Raw genomic sequence first — 22,924 nt, 5'->3', positions numbered from 1 at the left:
GACATTTTAGACCCTTAAAAAAGTGTTGTCTCCATACAAACAAAAGTTCCATTCAGATATGTCCACCCTCTAATAATCAAGTGTACCATTTTTGTTCTCTGTTTTGTCTACTTTGAATATAAGGTCATAGAAGACACTTCTCTAATCTTCCTTCTCTATAATGCTGATTACATTGTTGACACTCAGTACATAATATTAATTACCAGGATATGCCTTGCTCAAGTTGCTATATCAATATGCAAATGTGTGTAATAAATAATAATAAAGATGGGTGATGTTTTTCCATCTTGGTATGTTAGAGCAACGGAATCAACTCCTGCTGACTAATTCAAACAATTAGATTGTCTAATCGCCAAACATTCTATTCACTTCATAATACTAGGCCTCAAAGTTAACAGCATTACTTATGTGCATTGAGTGGACATAGAAACTGATTATTTTCTTCCTCTAAGAGGCCATTACTCTAGGTATGTGTACACAAATGAGGCACATTGCCAAGGTCCTGTGTGGAAGTCTATTCTTCTACTGGTTATGTTGTACCTGTTATGAAAGAAAAAGGAGTTTTTAGCATTCATGAGTGTCAGTCTGGTTCTTCTCACCTTTGCTGTGTTTAATTTTAGAAAGATTAGAAGTTGTTAGTGAAAAGTTGTAAGAAAAGCACCACCAAGAAGTTAATATCTAGTAGGCTCCTGCTCTAGGACAGTGGTTTCAAACTGTAGGTCATGACCCAGTACTGGGTCACGGAATATAAGGCACTGAGTCGCAACAGCTCTGGTCAGCACTGCTGACCAGGCAATTAGAAGTCCTGTCAGCGGTGCTGCCCGGCTAAGGCAGGCTAGTCCCTACCTGTTCTGACACCGTGCTGCGCCCCAGAAGCAAGTCTGGCTACCTAGGCGCGGGGGCCATGGGGCTCTGTGCACTGCCCCCACCCCGAGAACCAGCTCCGCACTCCCATTGGGAACCAGCCAATGGGAGCTGGGGGGTTGTGTCTGCGGGTGAGAGCTGTGTGGAGCCGCTTGCACGCCTCTGCCTAGGAGCTGGAACTGCTGCTGGCCGCTTCTAGGGTGCAGCACAGTCCGCGGTGCCAGGACATGCAGGAAACCTGCTTTAGTACCCCCGTTGCGCCACTGACTGAGAGCTGCCCAAGGTAAGCCTGTGCCCCAATCCCCTGCCCCAGCCTGGAGCCCCTTCCTGCACCCCAAGCCCCTCATCCCCGGCACCTCAACCCCAACCCTGAACCCCTCCCACACCCCAAATCCCTCATCCCCAGCTCTGTTGGGTTGCGGGCATCAACAATTTTCTTCAACTGGATTGCCAGAAAAAAGTTTGAAAACCACTGCTCTAGGACAATAGCAGGTAACCTTGACTAGTATCTTTGGATGATCCATCCCTAGTGATCTGGCTTTTTTGTCTACTGATGTGACAAAAGAAGGAGAAGGGACAAGGTAAATCTGTAAGCATATCTAATAAATACTGAGTACCTAAGTCCTGATTAAGGTAAACAGCAGTTTAGATGCATCCAACACACATCTGTACCCCACTGTTCACTCTACCACCATGTTAAAAGTACATTAAGGGCCCAGTCCAAAGCCTACTAAAATAAATGGGAAACTCCCACTGACTTCAGTGGGCTTTGCATCATGCCCCAAAAAGGCCGTTGCACTTTTCAACAAAGGCCATCCAGCCAAACAAATCCAGTTGGCTTGTTAATGGATGGAAGTGTTACTGATGGTGGTGGTGTCCTTGATAAATCCTATGAGGTCTGGAGGATTGTGGCAATGGCCAATAAAGGATACTCCATAGACAACAAGTGTAGTTTTAGTTCACTTTGAGTATGGCTACACTGGAAACTTCAAAGTGCTGTTGCAGGAACGCTTCCGCGGCACTGCTTTGAAGTGCGAGTGTGGTCACATGTGAGCGCTGGGAGACAGCTCTCCTAACGCTCCTGGTAATCCACCTCCATGAGAGGATTAGCTCCCAGCGCTTGGAGCCTGTCTACACTAGCACTTTAAAGCGCTCAGACTTGCTGCGCTCAGCGGGGTGATTTTTCACACCCCTGAGCCAGCAAGTTAGAGCACTATAAAATGTAAGTGTAGACAAGCCCTTTGTGTTCCCCGGATATAGTTCTGAATTCCCACCCAGATGACATCAGAGCCAAGCTCCTTCCCAGTTGCTGTCTCCAAAAGAGGCAAAAACTGGGAATTCCAAATATGATTTTTAAAGAGGCTTTTTAAAAAAAGACTTAAAACAATTGGGTTTTACAGTAAAAGAGCTAACAAAGTCTGAAAAATTGTGGCGGAGAACCACCCTTTAAAAGAGCCTAATAGACACAGTAAAGATTCCATATTCAAGATTGTAAATAGAAAGCTATTTAAAATGTAACTTTGACCCCCGCCCCCTGGCAATTCCTCAGTATTGAAATAGTCCTTGTTAGACTTTGGAATTAATTTTTTTCTGTTTTGTTTTTGTTAAGAGTGAAAAGAGGTGGAGGAGGAAGAATTCAGACTTTTTATGTGACTACTGTTTGAGGAAAGTTTCCGGTAACAAGCTTTTAACAAGGGAACAGTGTGTCAGTGTGCATTGTATATTGTAAAAGACAAAACTATGTTTTTTAATGAAAATTTTAAATGAAGTCTGAATAAACAAAACATAGAATTACCCAAAACAACAGACTATAATTTACGTGCATTTTTTTATTTTACCAGAGTCCTTGTTTAGAACCTTCTCTGGATGTATGTGCAGTTGATCTATCATTTTGTAATACAACAGAACATTAAACCATATGTAATTACTGAGGTCATGTCTACACTATGGGTGCTATGCTCTTGTAGTATAGACACTCTGCTCCCTGCATCCATAGAAGGGGTTTTTGGTCAGTCAGTCTGTAATCCACTTCCCCAGCAACTGCAGCTAAGACCTAGCCGTGTCTACGCATGGTGGTTTAGGTTGGCTTAACTATGGTGCTCACACTCCTGACCAACGCTGATAGGTTGACCAGGATCTACACAGTGCAACTTCATAGAAATAAAAGAAGACAAGGTCCCTGTCCTGATGAGCTTAATTTACATACAGATAATACAAGGTTAACGTTATCCAAATGAAATGGGACTACACAAGCCCTCTCCACTACTTGTCTTAATGCATGCAATAAGGGACAAACCCTGGAACTACAAAGAGACCAGGATTTCACCCTCAGCTTTTCAGTGGGGTTAAGGTAACAGGCAAGAATTTCACCCACAATACTGAAGATAATATCAACATTATGGGTGGAGAGGAAGTTTAGTGGGCTAACAAAACAATGGACAGTACTTAGGGGAGTATTAGGGTTAAGTTATGGGTACTTTTGGTTGTCACAATTGTTTCATGTATCCTCTCTCAATGCATCAATATTTATAATGCACCTATCATTATTAGCTGGAGGCTGATGGTTTTACAGGGCTGGAGATTGGCATAACTATTCTGTGCTTGTGTACTTAGTAACTTTTTTAATGTTTCCTCTCAAATAATGATAGTAAATTTATCAATTATTTTGTCAGTTAATCTTTTCAGGCTCAGGATACCAACCAATTTTCTGTATGTATAATCTAATAAACCTTAGGTTGAGGATGCATAAATCCTAGACCAGATATGTAATGTCTTTCCACAACCCCTGCAATATTTAAGCTGCCCAGGAGGGAGGAGGGGAAAGAGAGAAACAACCCTCCTGTTTAGACCCATGAGTACAGTTAGAATGTTTAAAATAAAGAAAACAAATAATCAGGCCAGTGATTAAATTAATTATTTTTCAACAGATTTAGTATTACTCTGTCAAGACTATTGGAATTTGCAAATAACTTCCCCACTGGTACTAATAATGCAATCACAAGTTTAACCCACCGCTTTATGGCATTAGTAAGAAGATATCCTTAGGCTATTAGTACCAGCTGGAGGTCAGCTGTATCATGTCCAGGGAGTTAGATTAACTTGCTCCTTATTGACAGGTTTCAGAGTAACAGCCGTGTTAGTCTGTATTCACAAAAAGAAAAGGAGTACTTGTGGCACCTCAGAGACTAACCAATTTATTTGAGCATAAGCTTTCGTGAGCTACAGCTCACTTCATCGGATGCATACTGTGGAAAGTGTAGAAGATCTTATCTGATCAGATAAGCTATTACCAGCAGGAGAGTGGGGTGGGGGGAGGTATTTTTTCATGCTTTGTGTGTGTAAAAAGATCTTCTACACTTTCCACAGTATCCTTTTCTTTTTGCTCCTTATTGTTATTATCTCTGATAAATGAAACTAGCGCTTACTTTTTAAATTTAGATTAGACAAAGTAGAAGGGAAAGGGTAAAGACGCTAGTGCCTATCCACTGAAAAGTGTCTTAATTGCTACCAAAGAGGTGGAATCACACTAGTTAATGTGTAAAAATAATTCCAGCTCTCATACTAGTGCTTCCAATATAATTACATCAAGGATAAATAGTCCAATCTCCAATACCAGATGTTTCTACTGTTGTTAAAACTAATCCCATTCACGCTTTACAAAAGCTTTTGTTATAGTAGCAAGGGGCCTTTCTTATGTAGCTGCCTCTGGGATCAGCTAGCCTTAGGATATCAATGTGAGAGTTAAATGTCCATCTCCACAGGTGATGGACACACCAATACAGCTCTTGGGACTGAGATCATCTAATTTATCAGGGCTTCAGGAGGTAGGTACAGCACCCAAGGAAGCTGAAGCACTGTCTCCATTCAATTTTATTTTGCTCCTGACTAAAATGCATTCTATTTTGAGCTTTGCTTATAGGGGAAAGTTATGTATATGGACACTCTCAAGTTATGTTTACACTATGGGTGCTAAGGTGCCATAATTATGCTGTTTAAGCACCATAGTGTAGACTCAGAAACCCAGCAGACTGGGTTTTTCTGTTGCTCTAGGAACTTCACCTTCCCAAACAACAGGAACTGGGTCAAGAACAGCATTCTTCCCTCAACCTACCTGCCTCTATACTGGGGGTGAGATGGGCATAGTTATGATATAGTGCTCAGGAGAGTGGACCTTTTACGCCTCTGACTACTATAGATAGCTATGTCAACCTAAGTTTTAAGAGTAGACCAGGCCGTATGCAGATATTTTTTGGGTTTAGTTTATGGTACTTAGGAAGGGGTTTAAGTTAAGCTGAAAAAGGTACTCCTACACTAGTGTGTCCAGACAGAGGATTGTACCAGTCCAACAATTTTAGTTGAAATTCAAACCTTAGTTTATACCACCAAAAAGCCCCCCAAAAGCGCATGTTAATATATTGTAAGGGCTCTGTTCTTATTTCCTTCTAGTGCATGCAGTTGAGGAAGGGGAAAGGTGCACAGAAACAGCGCCACCCCACTCCTAGTACTGCTGATTTAAAGGGTGGCACTGGCAGCGGGAGAACGGTAGGGATTATCACCTTTGCCCTAATGCTTTCCCCTCAGTTGGAACCAGTTTATTTCTACCCAACATTGTAAAAGGTCTTTCTTTTTTCCTGGGGCTAACACTCACAGGCCGGGGAGCGTGCCCATTCCTGTTTTATTGCTACAGCACAACAGGCATTTTACAAACAACGTCAAGACGGGTGCCTGGGCTGAGCAGCTGCAATCTCAGGGCTTCGTCACTGAGCCCCCCAATCGCCCACTGATCTCAGGGGGGCAGTTCTGGACAGCAGGGAAGGGGCGACACAGTAATCCCAGCTGAAGGGTTAAAGTGTCTGTGAAGTGGCGTCAGGGAAGGGCTGAGAGTGAGAGGCTCCCCCGCTGCCCCTCATCCCCCCACCCGCACTTCGGAGTTTCTCGGGCACGGCTCCAGCCCGCCCGCTCTTTATTTACACTCGAAGCTCAGGGCTTGGCCATCCTCACTCGAAACTGGTTCCCGGCTCCTTCCACGCGCTCGCCAGCGGCGCTGCCGGAACAACCTGTTCGCCGCCTGGTCCCGGGCCTGAGTTTCAGGTGACGGGGTCACGCGCCGCGAGCGCCCCGCCCGCTGCCGGAGGGGAAGAGAGCAGCCAATGGGCGGCTCCCACCCCGCATTCCAGGCGGGGCAGCGGGAGCGCGGGGCGGGAGGAATGGGGGATGATCGCTCCCGTCCTTTAGCCCCAGGTGTGCAGACAGGGCGCATGCACCGCGGCTGGGTGTGGCTGCTTGGCAGGGAGGGGGAGAGGCAGGCTGGCTGGCTGGCAGCGCCTCGTTGTACAGCACAGAGGTTAAAGAGCGGCGTTCTGGCGAGTCCAGCTGGTGCGTGGGCTGCTGGCATTAAGGTAAATGGTCTTCTGGAGCGGAGTGCCTGAGTGGGTTACAAACCTCCGAAGGGGAAATCGAAGTGGGATGGGGGTGAGAGTAGAGTGTGTGTGTGTAGTTAATAGTGTTGTTTGCTTTGTGTAGTGGTCGCGGGGAGGAGTCTCCCCCTCGCCCCGCGCTCATCGACGCGGAAATGTAGGGGACTTTAGTTTCTCATTAAAAGTTTTCGTATATATTTATACTTATGGCTTGTAATTTGAAATATCGAAATAAGACAGAAGGCTGATACTTCCAGTCTCTAGAGTACTAGTATGCGTTGTTCATTACTATAGTGAGATCATGCGGAGATCTCATTTATTAAATGCTCAGTTGCATATTTAAACTCCGCTCTGTGTTAATTGGGCGTTTTTTTCCCTGACACCATGATGGCTCTTTAGTTACATCTTTTGCAAGTTATGGTTCTGGGGCTCTTTTGGCACCTTAGAGACTAACAAATTTATTTGAGCATAAGCTTTCGTGAGCTACAGCTCACTTCATCTGGGGCTGTGCACTGTAATAAGGTTTTAGTCTCAATTGCTCTCTGATGTGAGTGTTCTCTAAAAAAGAGTAATACAGGGAGGGAAGAATCAATCATATGATTTTAATATGTATTTTCCACAGAAGTTGTAAACACCACATCCTTTGGGAGCAGTCAATAAGTATTTCCTGGGTGTCCTGTTCAAAGTTGAGTCTTTTCTAACAAGTTGCTTCCTTAAGATTTTCTTCCTCAGGAGTGACCATTCCACCAGGGCATTCAGTCTGTTATGAATGCTTTCTTTTCTGTAAAGAGATTTTTCAGTATGCACCAGAAAACATGCATTAAATTCTTCTTTGCCTCTCAAAGAAACTCTGTATTATTCAGCAACTAATGTCTTCTATTCTTTCCTTTATCTTCACCTCAAGTAGTATCACCTCAAGGCTGCACTGAAACAAATTACATTTTGGTTGAAATAGCTGTACTCCGCATAACTAAGTTTGTGAAATGTTTTGGTAATGTTTATTGAACTGATTTTCCTACCCCAGCAATTAATGAGGACAACCACTTCGGGGACTGAAATCATTGTTTGAAACCATAATTTTAAAAGGCTAATTTTAAAGAGAGTTCTTGGTACTCCACTCTACACATAATGACTCTAAAACCAAGAACCTCCACCATCAAAAACCGATTAGCTATATACACTACTTGCTGTCACTGTGGGTGTGGTGGAGATAAAATTTTCACTCTCTTAAATGCGTGAATAACAAAAGTTTCCCAGCCAGTATTGCCAAGTCCTTTCTTTTGCTGTAGTTCATGGGGCAATCTGATTGACCAAGGTCTTTTCTCACTCTTGTTTAGAAAAACATCCAATTTATCCCCAAATGTTGAATTAATTTACTAGATGCACTCTACCAATGGTCATCTGAAATGATGTACTGCTTTGTATCAGTACGTAAACAAACTGGGTAAAGGCAAAACTAAAGCACCCCTCCAAAAAGGAAAATTGTAGATGGTCATGAAGAATTATCCATGGTGTCACTACTTGAGAGATCTAGCAAGCTGTTAAATAATTAAAGATATTTTGGGGAGAAATCGTAGTGTTAAGATCAACCACTGTATACTTTTTTTTAAAAAAAGTGTAGGATGAAGGGGAAGTCTCTGGATATTTTGGGGGAATAGAAGGGATTGTTTGTTTGCAGTTGGTGAATGGAAAGCTCTAATTGTTGAAAGCCTTGAGAGAAAAACTAACTGATTTGTCTACTTGTCTTTTCATTATTATTAGAGATTGAATAGCTAGCTGTACTGCTTAATAGCAAGGTGATCAGATTAGCTATTATGTCATTAAGATGTTTAGATGGCTTTGTTACTAAGCCTGTCACTTTTTTTTTTCTAGTTGCCAAAAATAAGTCTGAATTTAGCGGACCAGCACTTCAGCTATGTCATCCAGACCTTTTGAGAGTCCTCCACCTTATCGACCAGATGAATTGTAAATATTCTCTTTTCTGCTTTGGTTACCAATTTAATTTACCCCAGATAAGCAGTGTACATAGTTGGAGTTCGTATCTTTAACAGCTCATTTTATACAACTGTTAACAGTAGCTGTGTCAACTATCATCAGGTTGCTGCTGTTGGACTGTACCTTGCTGCTTATTTAATGAAAAAGCAAACATCTGTCTAATAGCTTGTTTACCACTTTACAAGATGCTTTTACAGATCTAAGTGACAAAACTAATCAAACATAAAATTTAAACTGTCAATTAGGCTTTGCTAGGCTCAGTGTTGCAACTGACTATCAATGGGGTTTAGGCTCCTATGTGCCTAAATTCCTTTTGAAAATGAGATTTAGGCTTCTAAATCAATTAGGCATTGTTGAGTGCTATTCAATCTAAATACCTTTGCAAACGTGGGCCCTACTGTTGTGTATAATAAATACTGCACATTATCACTGTTAAACATTCTCTCCAAGTTTTCCAGAGCACCTGTTATAGTAATCTCTAAATGCCAATGGTCAGAGTTGATTGATTTCAACCTTCTAATATTTATAGCCAATCATTGTAAAAGCTATCTTTTTGGAGGAATATATGCATTCCGTTTAAATTTAGGGGGTCTTCTTTAAGAACTGGTTAATTCTGATCACTTCCTGAATTAGTCTGTTCCTGATAACTTCATAATCTCATTGCATACGTGTCATGCACTATGATTTTTTTGTACAATAGTTTTTCAGAGATGGCTTAAAAACTTCAGTTGATAATGTTTTCATCTTATTGCAGCAAACCTTCTCACTATGCACCAAGCAACATTACATATGCTGAGGAGATGCACTCTCAGCCCATGTATTCTCAACCAGCCTATTCCTACTACCCAGAGGATGAAGTGCAACACTTCTACAGATGGACTTCCCCTCCAGGAATAATAAAGATCATGTCAATTCTCATTGTAGTGATGTGTGTAGGCATCTTTGCTTGTGTTGCTTCCACGTTGCCTTGGGATCTAGAATTTTATGGAAGTTCCTCTTTGGGATCTGGTATAGGATATCCTGGATATGGTGGTTTTGGAGGCAGTTACAGTTATGGCTCTGGATATGGATATGGTGGAGCCTATGGCATTGGAGGAAATTACATTGAGCCCCGAGCTGCTAAAGGCTTCATACTTGCAATGTCAGCTTTTTGCTTTATTGCTGGAATGGCGATTTTTATAACAAGTGTTACCAACTCAAACATGTCTAGAACAAGAAGATATTATCTAATTCTGATAATAGTAAGTGCTGTCCTTGGCTTCTTGGTATTCATCGCATCTATAGTGTATGTAATGGCAGTAAACCCAACTGCACAAGCTTCAGGATCTGTGTTCTACAGTCAACTTATTGCTCTGTGCAGCCAATATTCTGCATCTACAAATACAGGAATCTTTGTGAATCAATACTTGTATCACTACTGTGTGGTAGAGCCTCAAGAGGTATGTATGCACTAATGGTTTGTTTGTTTGTTTGTTTCCCTTTAGCTGACTAAATCATACATCTAACAATTCTGAGTACAAAAAGTCATGTACAAAATCCATAGCTAATCTAGCTAAACTTTCTCTGCTCATTAAACCAACTCCTTTTAAATTCTACCTTACCCACTGCATGGAGTGTTTCTAAACCAAATGAAGAGCCTGAAGAACTTTTAAATTCTTCCAGGAATATAGTAAACTCCAGGAGTAGGGCCCTACTAAATTCATGGTCCATTTTGGTCAATTGCACAGTCATATGATTTAAAAAATCATAAATTAATGATTTCAAAAATCATAAATTAATGATTTCATCTATCTAAATCTGAAATTTCATGGTGTTGTAATTGTAGGGGGTCCTGACCCAGAAAGGAGTTGTGGGGCATTTGCAAGGTTACTCTGTGTGTGTGTGGGTGTGGGGGGGAGGGGGGGTTTGCAGTACTGCTACCCTTACGTCTGTGCTGCTGGTGCATTCAGAGCTGGGCAGCGGGAGGGCGGCAGCGGCTGGCTGGGAGCCCAGATCTGAAGGCAGAGCCACCGCCAGCAGCAGTACAGAAGGAAGGATGGCCTGGTGTGGTATTGCCACCCTTACTTCTGCGCTGCTACTGGCGAGATGTTGCCTTTAGAGCTGGGCGCCCAGCTAACAACCGCCGCTCTCTGGCCGCCCACAGAAGTAAGGGTGGCAATATCGCACTCCCCCTACAATAACCTTGCAAACACCCAACACCGTAACCCACCCCACCTCCCCCGGCAACTCCCTTTTGGGTCAGAGCTCCCAATTTAAGAAACACTGGTCTCCCTGTGTGAAATCTGGTCTTGTGTGTGCTTTTAACCTAATCTATACAGATTTCACAGGGGAACAACACCAGATTTCATGTCCATAATGCATTTTTCATGGCTGTGAATTTTGTAGGGCCACATCCATGCTCATGGATAGAATTAAAATAAATACAAATAAGAGGTCAAAATAAAGTCCTTTCCTTTTCAACTGGTGGTGATCTGTTTAGTGTGTCAACCCTTTTTTCTCATTTCCCATTGCCCCACTACATCCCTACCCTGTCACAGTAAAAGGAGCTAATTACTCTGGATGTTTTTACATGTGGATTTTCAGAATAGCAGCCGTGTTAGTCTGTATCCGCAAAAAGAAAAGGAGTACTTGTGGCCACTTAGCGACTAACACAAATTTATTTGAGCATAACCTTTCGTGAGCTAACAGTAGCTCACGAAAGGTTATGCTCAAATAAATTTGTGTTAGTCGCTAAGTGGCCACAAGTACTCCTTTCTTTATATATGAATGTGAGTCTTGTTTCTTTGTCGGTGTTTTTAACCTAGTTTCTTGTATCACATTTATGTGCACTAATTGCAGCCACGCAAGAAAAAAGTCACTATGATAAGCCATAACCACTTCTTGGTGTCCAATATGACCTCGTGGTGATACATTTAATACCTTTTTAAATAAATCTTCAGCTATTGCAGTCACTAATACGTCGGGGTAATGGAATTTTATAAAATACTAAATTTCAAAACCTATATTTGATGATTAAAAGAGCCTGAGATAAATACAACCGTGGCACTTGTGGGTAGGCCTTTTTTTAGAATGCTGCAGTTACCATATTATTGACTAATCTCCACATTTCTAAAAAGTAGATTTAATTTTAATTGAATTCATGTACAGAAAAGATCTGAGCTGGTGAAGTTTAATGGCAGAATACCGTAGACTTCTGGACTCCTGTCCTAATTAGTGAACACAGTTTTCCCTGGTCTCTTGTCTTCTCGTGTGTGTGTGTGGTGTTTTTTTTTTTTTTTTTCCCTAGATATAGGTAGAGAATGTTTTGAAACACATGTGGGCACTCTGTTTAAGGTCCCAGAAAAGGAAGGGGTATTTTTAACTTGAGGTAAAATCTTAGTGAAGAGGTGATTTGTAGTTTTTGTATAGGTTATCAAGTCTAAGATTAGGCTCCTCAGTAGGCTTTGACTCAACCTGCTTCAGGGGAAATCTAATCTGACCTGATACCTTCTGTGAAAACTACAAACTGCCTTGCCTTCACTAGGGTTTTTTCCTCAAATTAGTTAACTCCAGTTAAGAACACACTTTTTTTTTTTTTCTTTTCCCTCCCTCTGCTCAGTGAAGACAAGACCTCAGGGTGATGTCAGATGAGCTATGTGAGTGAAAATTTACCTCTCAAGTCACTTTTAGTTACCATTCACTTTTTTCTTTATAAATCTATATTAAGTGAAATTCATATTTGGGATCAAGGGGGCCTTTGCTAACGATATAACATCCTTGACTCCTATTCAATAAAGGTATTAAAGCTCTTAGTAAACATGCTTGAAACCTCCTGAAAGGTCCTTTCTCGTTTTTACTGGGAGAAAAAACTTGTTTCCTAATGTTTCTGGTTTAAAACTTATAAAAAAAAAAAAAAAAAAAAAGAAAGAAAAGTCTAAAGTTTCAAAAAATAAAAAAGCAAAAAAGGAGAAGGTCAATTTAAAAAAAATCCTTTTCATGTCACCTTTGAGGAGTTACTTGAAAAGAAAAGAAAAAGAAAGTTGACTAGGTGGTGGTCCTGCAGCAGTTCTCTTCATGTTTCATACAGGCACCGTTGAAATCAGTGCAGGTGCCCAAGATCCATCCTCCTTGGTAAAAAGCGTGGGGGGAGGGGGGTTTCCAGCAGGATATACTCCTCTGCTAGTCTTAAATAGCTTCAATTTGGACTGCTCAGTATGCTCTAAAGCCCATATTATTGGTCTGGAAATTGGGGATGTTCATCTGATGGGAAGATGTCAGAATTTTAATTTGGATTAGGATGCTGATTTATGTGGAGAGGGAGGAAAGGGCAGCTGTTTGTGGGTGTTCTGGAGGGGAGCACTGAACTGATTTTTGGCACCTTGAATGGATGGTTTTGTCTTTAACTAATAAATATCTGCTACAATTTTTTTTCTTTTTTAGGCTATTGCCATTGTGTTGGGATTCTTGGTTATTGTGGCTCTTGCCATAATCATATACTTTTCTGTAAAGACCCGAAATCAGATGAATTATTATGGTAAAATGAACATTCTCTGGGATAAAGCAAAGGTTTATGAAGAAGATCCCCCCAATGTAGAAGAATGGGTAAGTTTTTCATATTGGATGCTTATTCTAAACAGGTATAAACCCTCCAATTTCTTTTCAAATTCAAGGTTTCTATGCCCCAAATTTGACTCGCCTCTATTATAAGTGCCATGATTATGTAAAATTCTCATTTTAAAAAAACTCAACCCCATATCTTTAAAAATCTGGGGGGAGAAAATATTACCAAGAGCATAGTACTAAGAGCAACTCCACAATAACAAGTCAGTTTGCACATGGAATAGAGCAAAAGCACTGTTAAACTAAGTGTCGGTTTTCAGCTTCTACGATGGGTTGTCTCCAACAGTAAAATTATTGTAAAATTTACTATCATATTTTAATAAAAATATTTAGGGCTTGTGTGTATTGTTATACGAAATACTCTGTAAACAGATGGTCTGAGGTGATTAAATCAATCTATACAGTGATACTAAGAACATAATCGGAAGAGGAAGCACATAAAACTGTAACGGTACTTTGATGTAGTCTCCCAGTTAAACGCTCTGGAAACCTAGCAACTGGGCTGTGAGATCTGTTATCCAACTTTGAGAAACATCCTTATTAGCTTTTACTTGTAGCTGCTTTTCAAAAAGCCCAGATAGGTATCACGCAATCTAAAGTAAATCAAACACAGAATTTCAGGGGTACTTGATTTCTTAATGCTTGTAACTGCGTTCACAGTATTCATTGTGTACCTCTGTAAGTGTGTTTATGACTCATGTGATTCTGCCTGTGCTCATTGGGTAAAGGTCATGAGCCAGGACTGTACTGGGAACTGCTATAAAGATTCATTTGAAGTAAATGTTTCGGTGAGACAGTTTCTGGGTGTGTCTTTTCATTACTTGCTTACTTGTGTTTCAAGATGGCAGAAAACGGAATATACAGGAAACTATCAGTAAAACTTAAAACCCTGATGATTGATTATCTGATGTCTTGGGGTTTTTTGTTTGTGTTTTTATTTTTGTCAGTATAAAGAGGTGGTAGCCTCTCCACAGTTAAGGTTTCGGCGAGTTTCTGTTGCAAAGGTCTCTTTGAGTCTCTTAGAATTTATGGTTTGGAAGATTGTTTTGGCCAGAAAACTGCCAGATATATTCTGAAAGTGAAGGATAATAAACTTATAAACAACTTGTTTGAATTACAGTTACGATTACATTTTAGAGACTTCTGCTCTTCTGTTTCTTTTGTCTTCTCCTCATAGGTCTGTAATAGCTTGTTTTTACACCTTCACATTTTCTAGGTAGTTGAGTCTCCTTCAATTCATGTCCTAGCTTTATCTGAAAAAATGAGTTTAACTTATTGTTCTGAGACCCAGTCCTGCTCTAAGTGATGATGGTTGTAGTTCTTTGCCCCTGCAGTGGAAGAATTGGGTACTATACATGTGAACATGTAGTTCTCTAATGGCTGGCAGTGTCTTAGAAATAATTAGGGTGGTGGTTTGGTTTATTTTATTTTTTTCTGTATATGTTGGTCTCCTTTTAGTTTAAGGAGTAGATGTTTGGTTTTGGATACCAGGCTAAGGTTCCAGTACTGACTGTGTTGGGGAATGTGGTGGTAGCCTCTTAACAGTTGTCACAATAGTCCATGATTATTTTGAAAATGGTGGGTTGTTTTTGTTTTTATCAATCTTACCACTCCATACAAACCACCCCCCACCCCCCGGAGCTCTTAAGAAACTTCTAGGGTTAGGTCTTCTTGAGAACTAGAACACTCTCTGAACATTTATATGAAACTAAGGTTTCAGAGTAGCAGCCGTGTTAGTCTGTATTCGCAAAAAGAAAAGGAGTGCTTGTGGCACCTTAGAGATTTAAATTGGTTAGTCTCTAAGGTGCCACAAGTCCTCCTTTTCTTTATATGAAACTAAGTGAGTACTACTTGAGGTGAAAAGATTTTGTTTTCTGTGTGAAGTTTTTGCTAAGTGTCTTACCTTTCAGAGACCCTCTCTGTCTGCCCAGAAAAATCACATTATAGCATGAAATGAAACATAGGGAGCTCTGGAAATTGCTTTGTTAAAAGATTGTTCTGTTCCTGATTTTGAAGAAATGGTCATTGATTGAAAAGTTAATCATGCTTCACAGTCAATGAGACTGAGGAAGGAGAGAATATAGTGACAAAGACTATTTTTGCCTCTGACTTCCAAACTGAACAGGACTAACTTTCAAAAGTGAAGAAAGATTGACAACTACCCCTTTTATTCAGGTTCTGATAGTGCACCCATCACTGTGGTACCTGGGTTCATGCCTCACCAAAATTATCCCTTAATTTAGGATATGCACAGATGGAGGTGACTGAGGAGCTGAGAGTTCAGCTTACTAAAAGTTACACAACTTGTGGCACAACTGGGCACAGAACTCTCTTAAATTGTGACACATTTTGGCTGCAAAGGAAGGCAAAGTCTAGTTCAAGACCCTAAAATGAATTTAAACTTAAGCGCTGCCCAGTCATTTCTCCGGCGTAACAGCTGGGCTTGAAGGGAAGTGCGGTGCTTTCCCTTTGAAGTTTCACTGCCTGTCGTCTCATCTGGTGTTAAGACATCAAGGGGAAGCACACTTCCTTCGCAACACACCTGGGACTTGCCTATTGTATCCTGACATTTTGAAATGACCCAAATCTTGTATCTGTTCTTAGGACAGCACTACTAGTGCAGCACTTTTCTCAAACTTCATTGCATCGTGACCCCCTTCTGACAACAAACATTACAACATGACCTCAGGAGGGGAGACTGAAGACTGAGCTGGCCCGAATCCCATCGCCTGAGTCCCATCACCCTGGGCAATGGGGGGGTCAAAGCTGAAGCCCAAGGGCTTTTGCCCAGGGGGGGCGCCATGTAACTAGCCCTGGGCAGTGGGGTTTGGGTTTCGGCTTCAGACTTGCTGGGGCCCAACACCAGCCTTGGCAACTCCATTAAAATGGTGTCACAACCTAGGTTCCCTGTAAGCTGTTCAGCTGCCATGCAGGTCGCCCGGCCCAGGCCCGCCGGAGTTGCCATGGCCGGTGAGTGTCCTCTCTCTCTCTCGCCCCAGCCCTGAGCCCCCTCCCACACTCCGAACCCCTCGGGCCCCACCCCACCACATGAAGTTTTATGTGCACCAATATGGAGGTGATGTGTCACACAGCACCTCCATATTAGTGCACTTAAAAAATTAAGTCCACACACGCTGGGAAAAATTAGAGGGAACACTGGTCATGACCCACAGTTTGAGAACCCGTGAACTAGTATGATATTAAGTGACTGTAAAGGGGGGAGATTTTGTTTTTAAAGTTCAGGGTTTCTTGGGGGTGGGGTTTGTGGTTTTGTTTTTTTTGGCTGCTTTATAAAGATGATGTAAAGTTTTTTTTTAAAAAAAAAAAAGTAGAAATATCAGACAAGTACAAGTAAAGTCTATTTTCCTGGTCCACTGAAAGACTTGTTGTGGGAATGGGGTCCGGTGATAGAGCTGGTTCTGAACTTTCTGATGAAAGTGGTTTTAGTCGGAAAATGCCACTTGGTTGAAAACAAACATGGAACATAGTAGTTTTTTATGAACTTCTGGCAAAAGTCAGGCAGGGTTCCAATGGAGAGCTTCTGGGGTCTGCAGCTCTGAGAGAGCCTGGCCGTGCTTCACAGCAGGGAGCCTGTATACCAGGGGTGGGCAAACTTTTTGGCCCGAGGGCCACATCGGGTGCAAAACTGTATGGAGAGCCAGATAGGGAAGGCTGTGCAGCCCCAATGGCCTGGCCCCGCCCCCTTTCCAACCCATCCCACTTCCTGCCCCCTGACTGCCCCCCTCAGAATCCTTCCACCCATCCAACAACTTCCTGCCCCTTATCCAACCCCCCAGCCCCCTTACCATGCAGCTCAGAGTAGCATGTCTGGCCGCCCGGCTGGAGCCAGACACACTGCCCTGCATGAGCGCGCGGGTGTGCTGCCCACGTGGAGGCGTGGCTGCAGGGATGGGGGAACAGCGGGCTAGCCTCCTGGGCCAGGAGCTCAGGGGCCGAGCAGGACTGTCCCCATGTGGCCCGCAGGCCATAGATTGCCCACCTCTGCTATATACACTGAGAGCATGGGTAAGACATCTGGTCTAAGGAACCTCCTCCGTTCTTTCCTGTTGCTCTACCAGCCAAGTTCTGCCAAAATATCTCTGTTCTGATTGCCATTTCTAGATCTCTACTTCTCCATCCTAAGTAGATAACTTCCATTGTTCCAATTATGTGCTGTTTTTCCATGTGTCAAAAGTCAACACACTTTTTCTGACGTCTTCGTTCCAACCTCTAAACTTTCGTGTGTGACCTGATCAGGATTTGAACTCTTCCTAGCTGTTAACGATTCATGCATTCGTGAAAACACTGTCAAAACAGACTTTTAACGTGGGAATAACTAAACAGTAATGTGGATTTAAAATGCATGAATTTTTTCCTAAATTGGACAACTAAATGTTTCCTCTGCTGATAAACCTTGTTGAATGTACATCCTAACTTTATGCTCTAATTTGCAATTGTTCATATGTGTTTGAAGAGGAAAACACATTGATGCTTTATCTACATGCAAGCTGTGTTTGTGTCCTGTCCTTTAAAGCTCATGTTGTCCAGAATAAGTTACATTCCTCTCTTAGGCTGTGTCTACACTACAGACCTTACAGCAGTACTGCAACAGCTGTACCACAGCAGCTGCCCCGCTGTAAGGTCTCCTGTGTAGCCACTGTATGCCAACATAGTGCTGTCACAACGGTGCGTCTGTCGGTGAAACTTATGTCAGTCAGGGGTGTGTGTTACTGACAAAAAGTTTTACCAACCAACAAAAGTTTCACCAACAAAGGTGCTAGTGTAGACATAACCTGAGACTGAAGGACAGTTGCTAAAGGGTGGATATCTAAATGTGTTTGTTTCCTTGTCATATTTTCCTCCAGCCTAAATTCTGGTCTAATTAGAGTTGCACTAATGTTGCATAATGTAAGGGGTGTGACTTTTAAACCAATTTGGTTACATTGATGTGACTTTGTGGACACTCCCACATTGATTTAAACCTGGCTTATGTTGGTTTGAATTTACAGGAGCAAACTACGTTGCCAGGCTTAAACAGATGGGAATGTGCCCACATAGGTTTTCACTAGTTCAGCTAAATGTAATTAAATTGGCGCAAGTTTGTGAAGCCATACCCTTATTCTTCAAAGATTTTATGTTGAAAAAGAATTGAGCACTTATGAACAACCTTATTTGGACTTTGATTTAAGGAAATATGTCTATTTACTAGCTTGGGTGGTTTTTTAAATTGTGCCTCCCTCTCCTCAGGTTGTTTTTCCTCCCGCATCTCCCCCCCCCCCTTTTTTTTTTCTCCCTGTAAGCAGTGTAGTGTAATCTCCAAGTATATTTTTCTACGGCAAAAAGTGAAGGGTTTTGTGTGCACTTGAACATTCTATCGGCTAACAGAGCTGACTCCCACAGCTAGGAAGGGGGAGGGAGATAAAAATAGGTTTCAGAGTAACAGCCGTGTTAGTCTGTACTCGCAAAAAGAAAAGGAGTACTTGTGGCACCTTAGAGACTAACCAATTTATTTGAGCATGAGCTTTCATGAGCTACAGCTCACTTCATCGGATGCATACTGTGGAAACTGGTCCTGTCATCCAGAGTGCACAAACTTTGTACATGGTTCATAAGTAACACTCATTCTTTACGGCAATATAGGTTTTTAGAAGTTGATGCTGCTTTTTCCCTTGTCTGTAGTGTGTGGGGGAAAGTAAGAGTTGAGATCCTACCAGTGCAGCATTCTGAGAGCTTTTGTTTGTCTCTTGCCCGCTGCCATTCTAAATTAAGTAGCTTCTTTCTCTTTTTGATCTACCTTTCCGGAGCCTTGTCCATGCCAGCAAACTTTGTAGCAGCAATTGACTACTGATGAGAGTAAGGGTGAAAACTGCAGTGAAGCCATGGCTTGGGCATCTTTACCATAGTATCACATGGTAAAGATGACATGATGGGTACAGCATGAACCTTGGCTATGCTACAACTTCTATCGGTGGTGAATTATATGTATACCTTTTACTAGTGGAGATGCACTTAGGTCTCCTATTTGTTCCTGTGTGTGTGAGCTGTAGCTCACGAAAGCTTATGCTCAAATAAATTGGTTAGTCTCTAAGGTGCCACAAGTACTCCTTTTCTCTTTACTATTGAGTGTCTGTGTGGTATGTCTCCTTGCTCCAGGCCATGCTGGTGCTGCCTCTTCTTCATCAGCAGAAGCACAATTAGACTGAAGCTGATCTGGTATGATAAGCACTTTTCTCCTGGCTTAGCAGTTACAGAATGGCACTGACTAGGCCTTCATGTCTGCTTTTAGGGTGGCTCCATCTGCTACAATTAGTGGGAACAAGAACATTGGCGTAATAGTCCCACAATAGAATTTGAAAAACTGGTATTGATGAGGAGATGCAGGATATTGACCTCTTGTGCCAACCCTAAACCCTTCTCTATTCATAGAGATCTCTAGTTATTAAAAAAGCAGGGAAAAATCAGTTAAGTGATATTTTGGAGTTAAAAAATACTTCTGATGCCATATCAAATAAAATCTGGAAGAATATTGAATGTTTTGAGACTCTTCCTTGGAAAACACTTCGGATGTAAAACACCTGTAGAACTGGAAAAACTAGTTGAGCCAACCTTTTGTCCAAAGAAACCCTAAAGGGATTTCATGCCTGCATATTTTCACAACATTAAAATCTCTAGATTAGACACAGCTTTGAGAGTAAAGCCCTCTTCTGTCTGAATTGTGAAGAGTAGGCAGTCTTGCAAACAATCAATAGTGTCATGTACACAATACCCAAATATAAATTTAAGACTCTAAAATGCTTAATGCTGGAGGACACTACAGAGAGGTAAATTACAAACATACCTGTTGTATTTAGATCCATTGAGCACAATCTAGTTAATTCGGGGCCCAGTTAAGAAAGGTTCTTAAACTCGTGCCAGACTTCAAGCACGTGAATAGTTCCCTTGACTTTAGTGGGTCTACTTGTGTTTAAATAACTTGTTGAACTGGGGCTACAAATAAAGCTGATCACCCAGTTGCTCTGAAAGTCCTATTGTTTCTCAGCCAACTACATTAATCTACTCCTTCTACTCTAATCTTCACACTTTGAAAGCCTGCCCCTTTCAATTTTCAGGTTACTCTTAATGGCATCTTTTTAAGAAATATAAATAAAAGTTACGCTTCAAATAAAACAATCTTCTCCTTCTCTCTTCTCCCCCCCCCCATACTATTTCTACTTCCAATTCCAAAATTGCTCCACTTCCTTCAAACTGACCCCCCCCAAAAGACAGTAGTAATGGGCTGGGGAAGACTAATGTAGTCAACCCTCATTCATTAATCTGGTGCTGATATGAAGCAGCTGCTGAGGCTTACCTGAATGTGATTAAAACTATTCCATGGGACTGCAAGTGTGAGACCCTTTTTTCATATACTTGTAAGCTATCTTGTTTCAGAAATACCCATAGCACAAATACCTCATGTAACAATGGGCAGCAGAATCAAATTTCTTTATAAATACAAACACAGGACTCTCACGCTTTGGGCCTAGAGCTTCCTGTGCCAAAAAGGGTGAAATTGCTGTGGTGCTAAAGGATTTATTTATTTATGGTCCTCTGTGGTCCTCAGTGATGTCTAGCATGTGAGGGATCTTCAGACAACAATCCCCCATGCGCACACGAGCTCAGCCCTCAGAAGCATTCAGTCACGCTTCTTTCAATCCGAGTCTCCACGTCTCTGTGGTCAGTGCTACCCTAGTATTAAAATAGAGCCTCATGACTTCATCATAGGGGTGCTAATGTCTCAGTCAGCTGCTGTACATATAGGAACATTTTTGAATAATTTGTGTAATTCTAGTTCTGAAAACGCTTAATTTATTTTAAAAATCAAGCAAAACTGAGAGTGAACTGCTACAGGTCTTTGCTTTAAAAAAAAGAAAAAAGCTTTCAGCCACAAAACTGAGATGTTATGTATTTTAATGTTTCTCTTTTTTGGATGGGGATTATTTTACTAGGTAAAAAATGTAAATGCAGAACCAGCAGAAGTAGCGGACTACCCAGATCAAGTTGCCAGTTCCATGGTTTACTCTGTTTCTGAGAAAGTTAATGAAAATCAAGTTTATACAGACACAGCCTACAGAGCTATGCCGTAAGTAAACTGTTCCTGCCTTGTTAATGGATACAGAACACTAGAAGGGTCATAGAAATGCATTTAGACTCTTGCTCTAAAGAGAGGATCAAATCTTTATTCTTACTCAGGATTTCCTATGGAAGAACTTGGTGGGATTCTTACCTGAACAGTTATTGCAGATGTTATCCTGTCTGTAGGGTGTTGATTAACTTGTGAATGTTGACTTGTTGTTGTGTGTCAATTTAATATTATAGTTTTATAAGGTTATGGAAGATTAATGTGAAACTTTTACCTTTTAGTTTGTAAAAATCAAGCAAACTTTTACACACAAGCCTCAGCTCAAAGTGTAGTTGAAAGGGGTGGTCTCCAGGTTATGTTGTTCTTACTTATTCATAACATGTTTTTGATATGAAATAGTTGCTAGTCAATTTGTTTTAAGACAATCTAGGAATTGACTGTATTTTGTAGTATTTATCCATATTCGTCCCTTTCTGGTGCAGAGATATTTAGTTGCTGTCTGTTGCTTGCATTATGCACTTTTATCCTTGTTTTGACTTGCAGGCTGGTCTGCAGAGATTACTTACATTGAAACTAGTACTGTGCAGAGTACGAAGAGCCTAGGATAGATTCTTCTAAGGCATTTATCATTTTGGTGTCCAAGCACCAGAGTGTGTAAATATTTAAAGGAGAAAAGGGAAATACTCCTTACCATAAACCATAGTGGAGGTAGGGGGAATTAAACAGAGTATGCTGATGAAGGAAAAATTGCACCTGTGTTTGAAGAATAGAAGGGAACTGTCAGAGCTGTGGAGGTGGGGTGTGTGTGTGGGGGGGGGGGGGGGAGAGTAAATTTAAATGCATGAAATTCAAAGATGGGGTGCTGAAGAGAAACACTGACTGGGTGGATAAATACATTCACTTCCAAACAAGCAATCAATAATGGTAGTCTAACCAGGTTCCTTCTAAAAAGAAAGTACTAAAATCAACTCATTCTAACCCACCCCTATATCTCTTTATCCTTGGAAAAATTAATTATCAGTCTCTCATATGAGTGAGAAATATCAAGTCTCCTTAAGGTCATATTGATCTTTGAACTCCTCTCCCCCACCCTGGGGGAGTTAGGGCATGCTACAGAGTTTGTTGGCTTTGTGTCCGGACTAGAAGGTGTGTTCTTCAACTTTTAATTGCCCATCCGTATCTCTCTTGGGCTCATCTGTGGCACATGATGGCTGCTCTCCAGACTGGAAATCATGTAGCAAATCCACAATACTGGACTGCTGCTAAAACACATATGCTGTTCCTTTTTCTATGTTATAGAGCAGGCAGAGGACTTGGACTGTGCAGAAATTCCGCTTCTAAGCAGGACTCCTGTTCTCTGCTTGCTCATGATAATGGAAGAGACCCACTGCCAAAAGTGAGGGGGGGTGGCTGGGTGTATGTGTGTACACCTGAAAAACAAACCCATGGCTGGGTCTAATTTGAGGTCTACAACCTGTCTGTTTAAATATAATTGTGGTTCTTTCCTGAATGCTTTAAATCAGAACATGTCTCTAAAGACTTTGGATATTCTTCATTGATTGTTACTCTCACATTTTGTGAAAAGAAAATTCGTTACAATTTGAAGATCTCCAGCAACTGCTTATAACTTTAGTTATTGACACAAATTCAAATACTACAGACATTTCCTTCTCTTTCCTGCAGATCACTTGTCATACAGGCATTGATCTTTCAAGAAACTGTTAAATAGTGAACACACTGAAGTGTGAATCAGGCTCTGTACTTATGAAACACATTAAAATTTTGAAAACTAATTCAGAGCAACTGAACCCTGATTCTGGAATTAAATGCCAAATGTGCAGTATCTTAACTTTGCCACTCACAACAATTAGGAGGGGAGTTACGCCTCTCCTCCCAGTAGATGCATCTTCTGTTCCAGGAAGTGCCAGAG

The 22,924-nt window shown here is 41.4% G+C and overlaps 1 protein-coding gene across 1 annotated transcript in view; it reads left to right on the top strand.

Moving 5' to 3' along the window:
- The first annotated feature begins 5,984 nt into the window (after nucleotides 1-5,984).
- The window catches only part of OCLN (occludin), a 28,350-nt gene continuing 11,410 nt past the window's right edge, over nucleotides 5,985-22,924 (top strand). Inside the window, exons 1-5 of the mRNA XM_048851407.2 lie at nucleotides 5,985-6,263; nucleotides 8,154-8,246; nucleotides 9,031-9,715; nucleotides 12,696-12,857; nucleotides 20,861-20,994. Of these exons, the coding sequence (XP_048707364.1) occupies nucleotides 8,197-8,246; nucleotides 9,031-9,715; nucleotides 12,696-12,857; nucleotides 20,861-20,994 (1,031 nt within the window). The 5' untranslated portion in view covers nucleotides 5,985-6,263; nucleotides 8,154-8,196. The remainder of the gene's footprint in view (nucleotides 6,264-8,153; nucleotides 8,247-9,030; nucleotides 9,716-12,695; nucleotides 12,858-20,860; nucleotides 20,995-22,924) is intronic.

Source organism: Caretta caretta, chromosome 5 (genome assembly GCF_965140235.1).
Source record: "Caretta caretta isolate rCarCar2 chromosome 5, rCarCar1.hap1, whole genome shotgun sequence".
Classification (NCBI taxonomy): domain Eukaryota; kingdom Metazoa; phylum Chordata; order Testudines; family Cheloniidae; genus Caretta; species Caretta caretta.
Note: the sequence above shows the minus strand (reverse complement) of the source record. Positions and strands in the feature narration are given on the sequence as shown.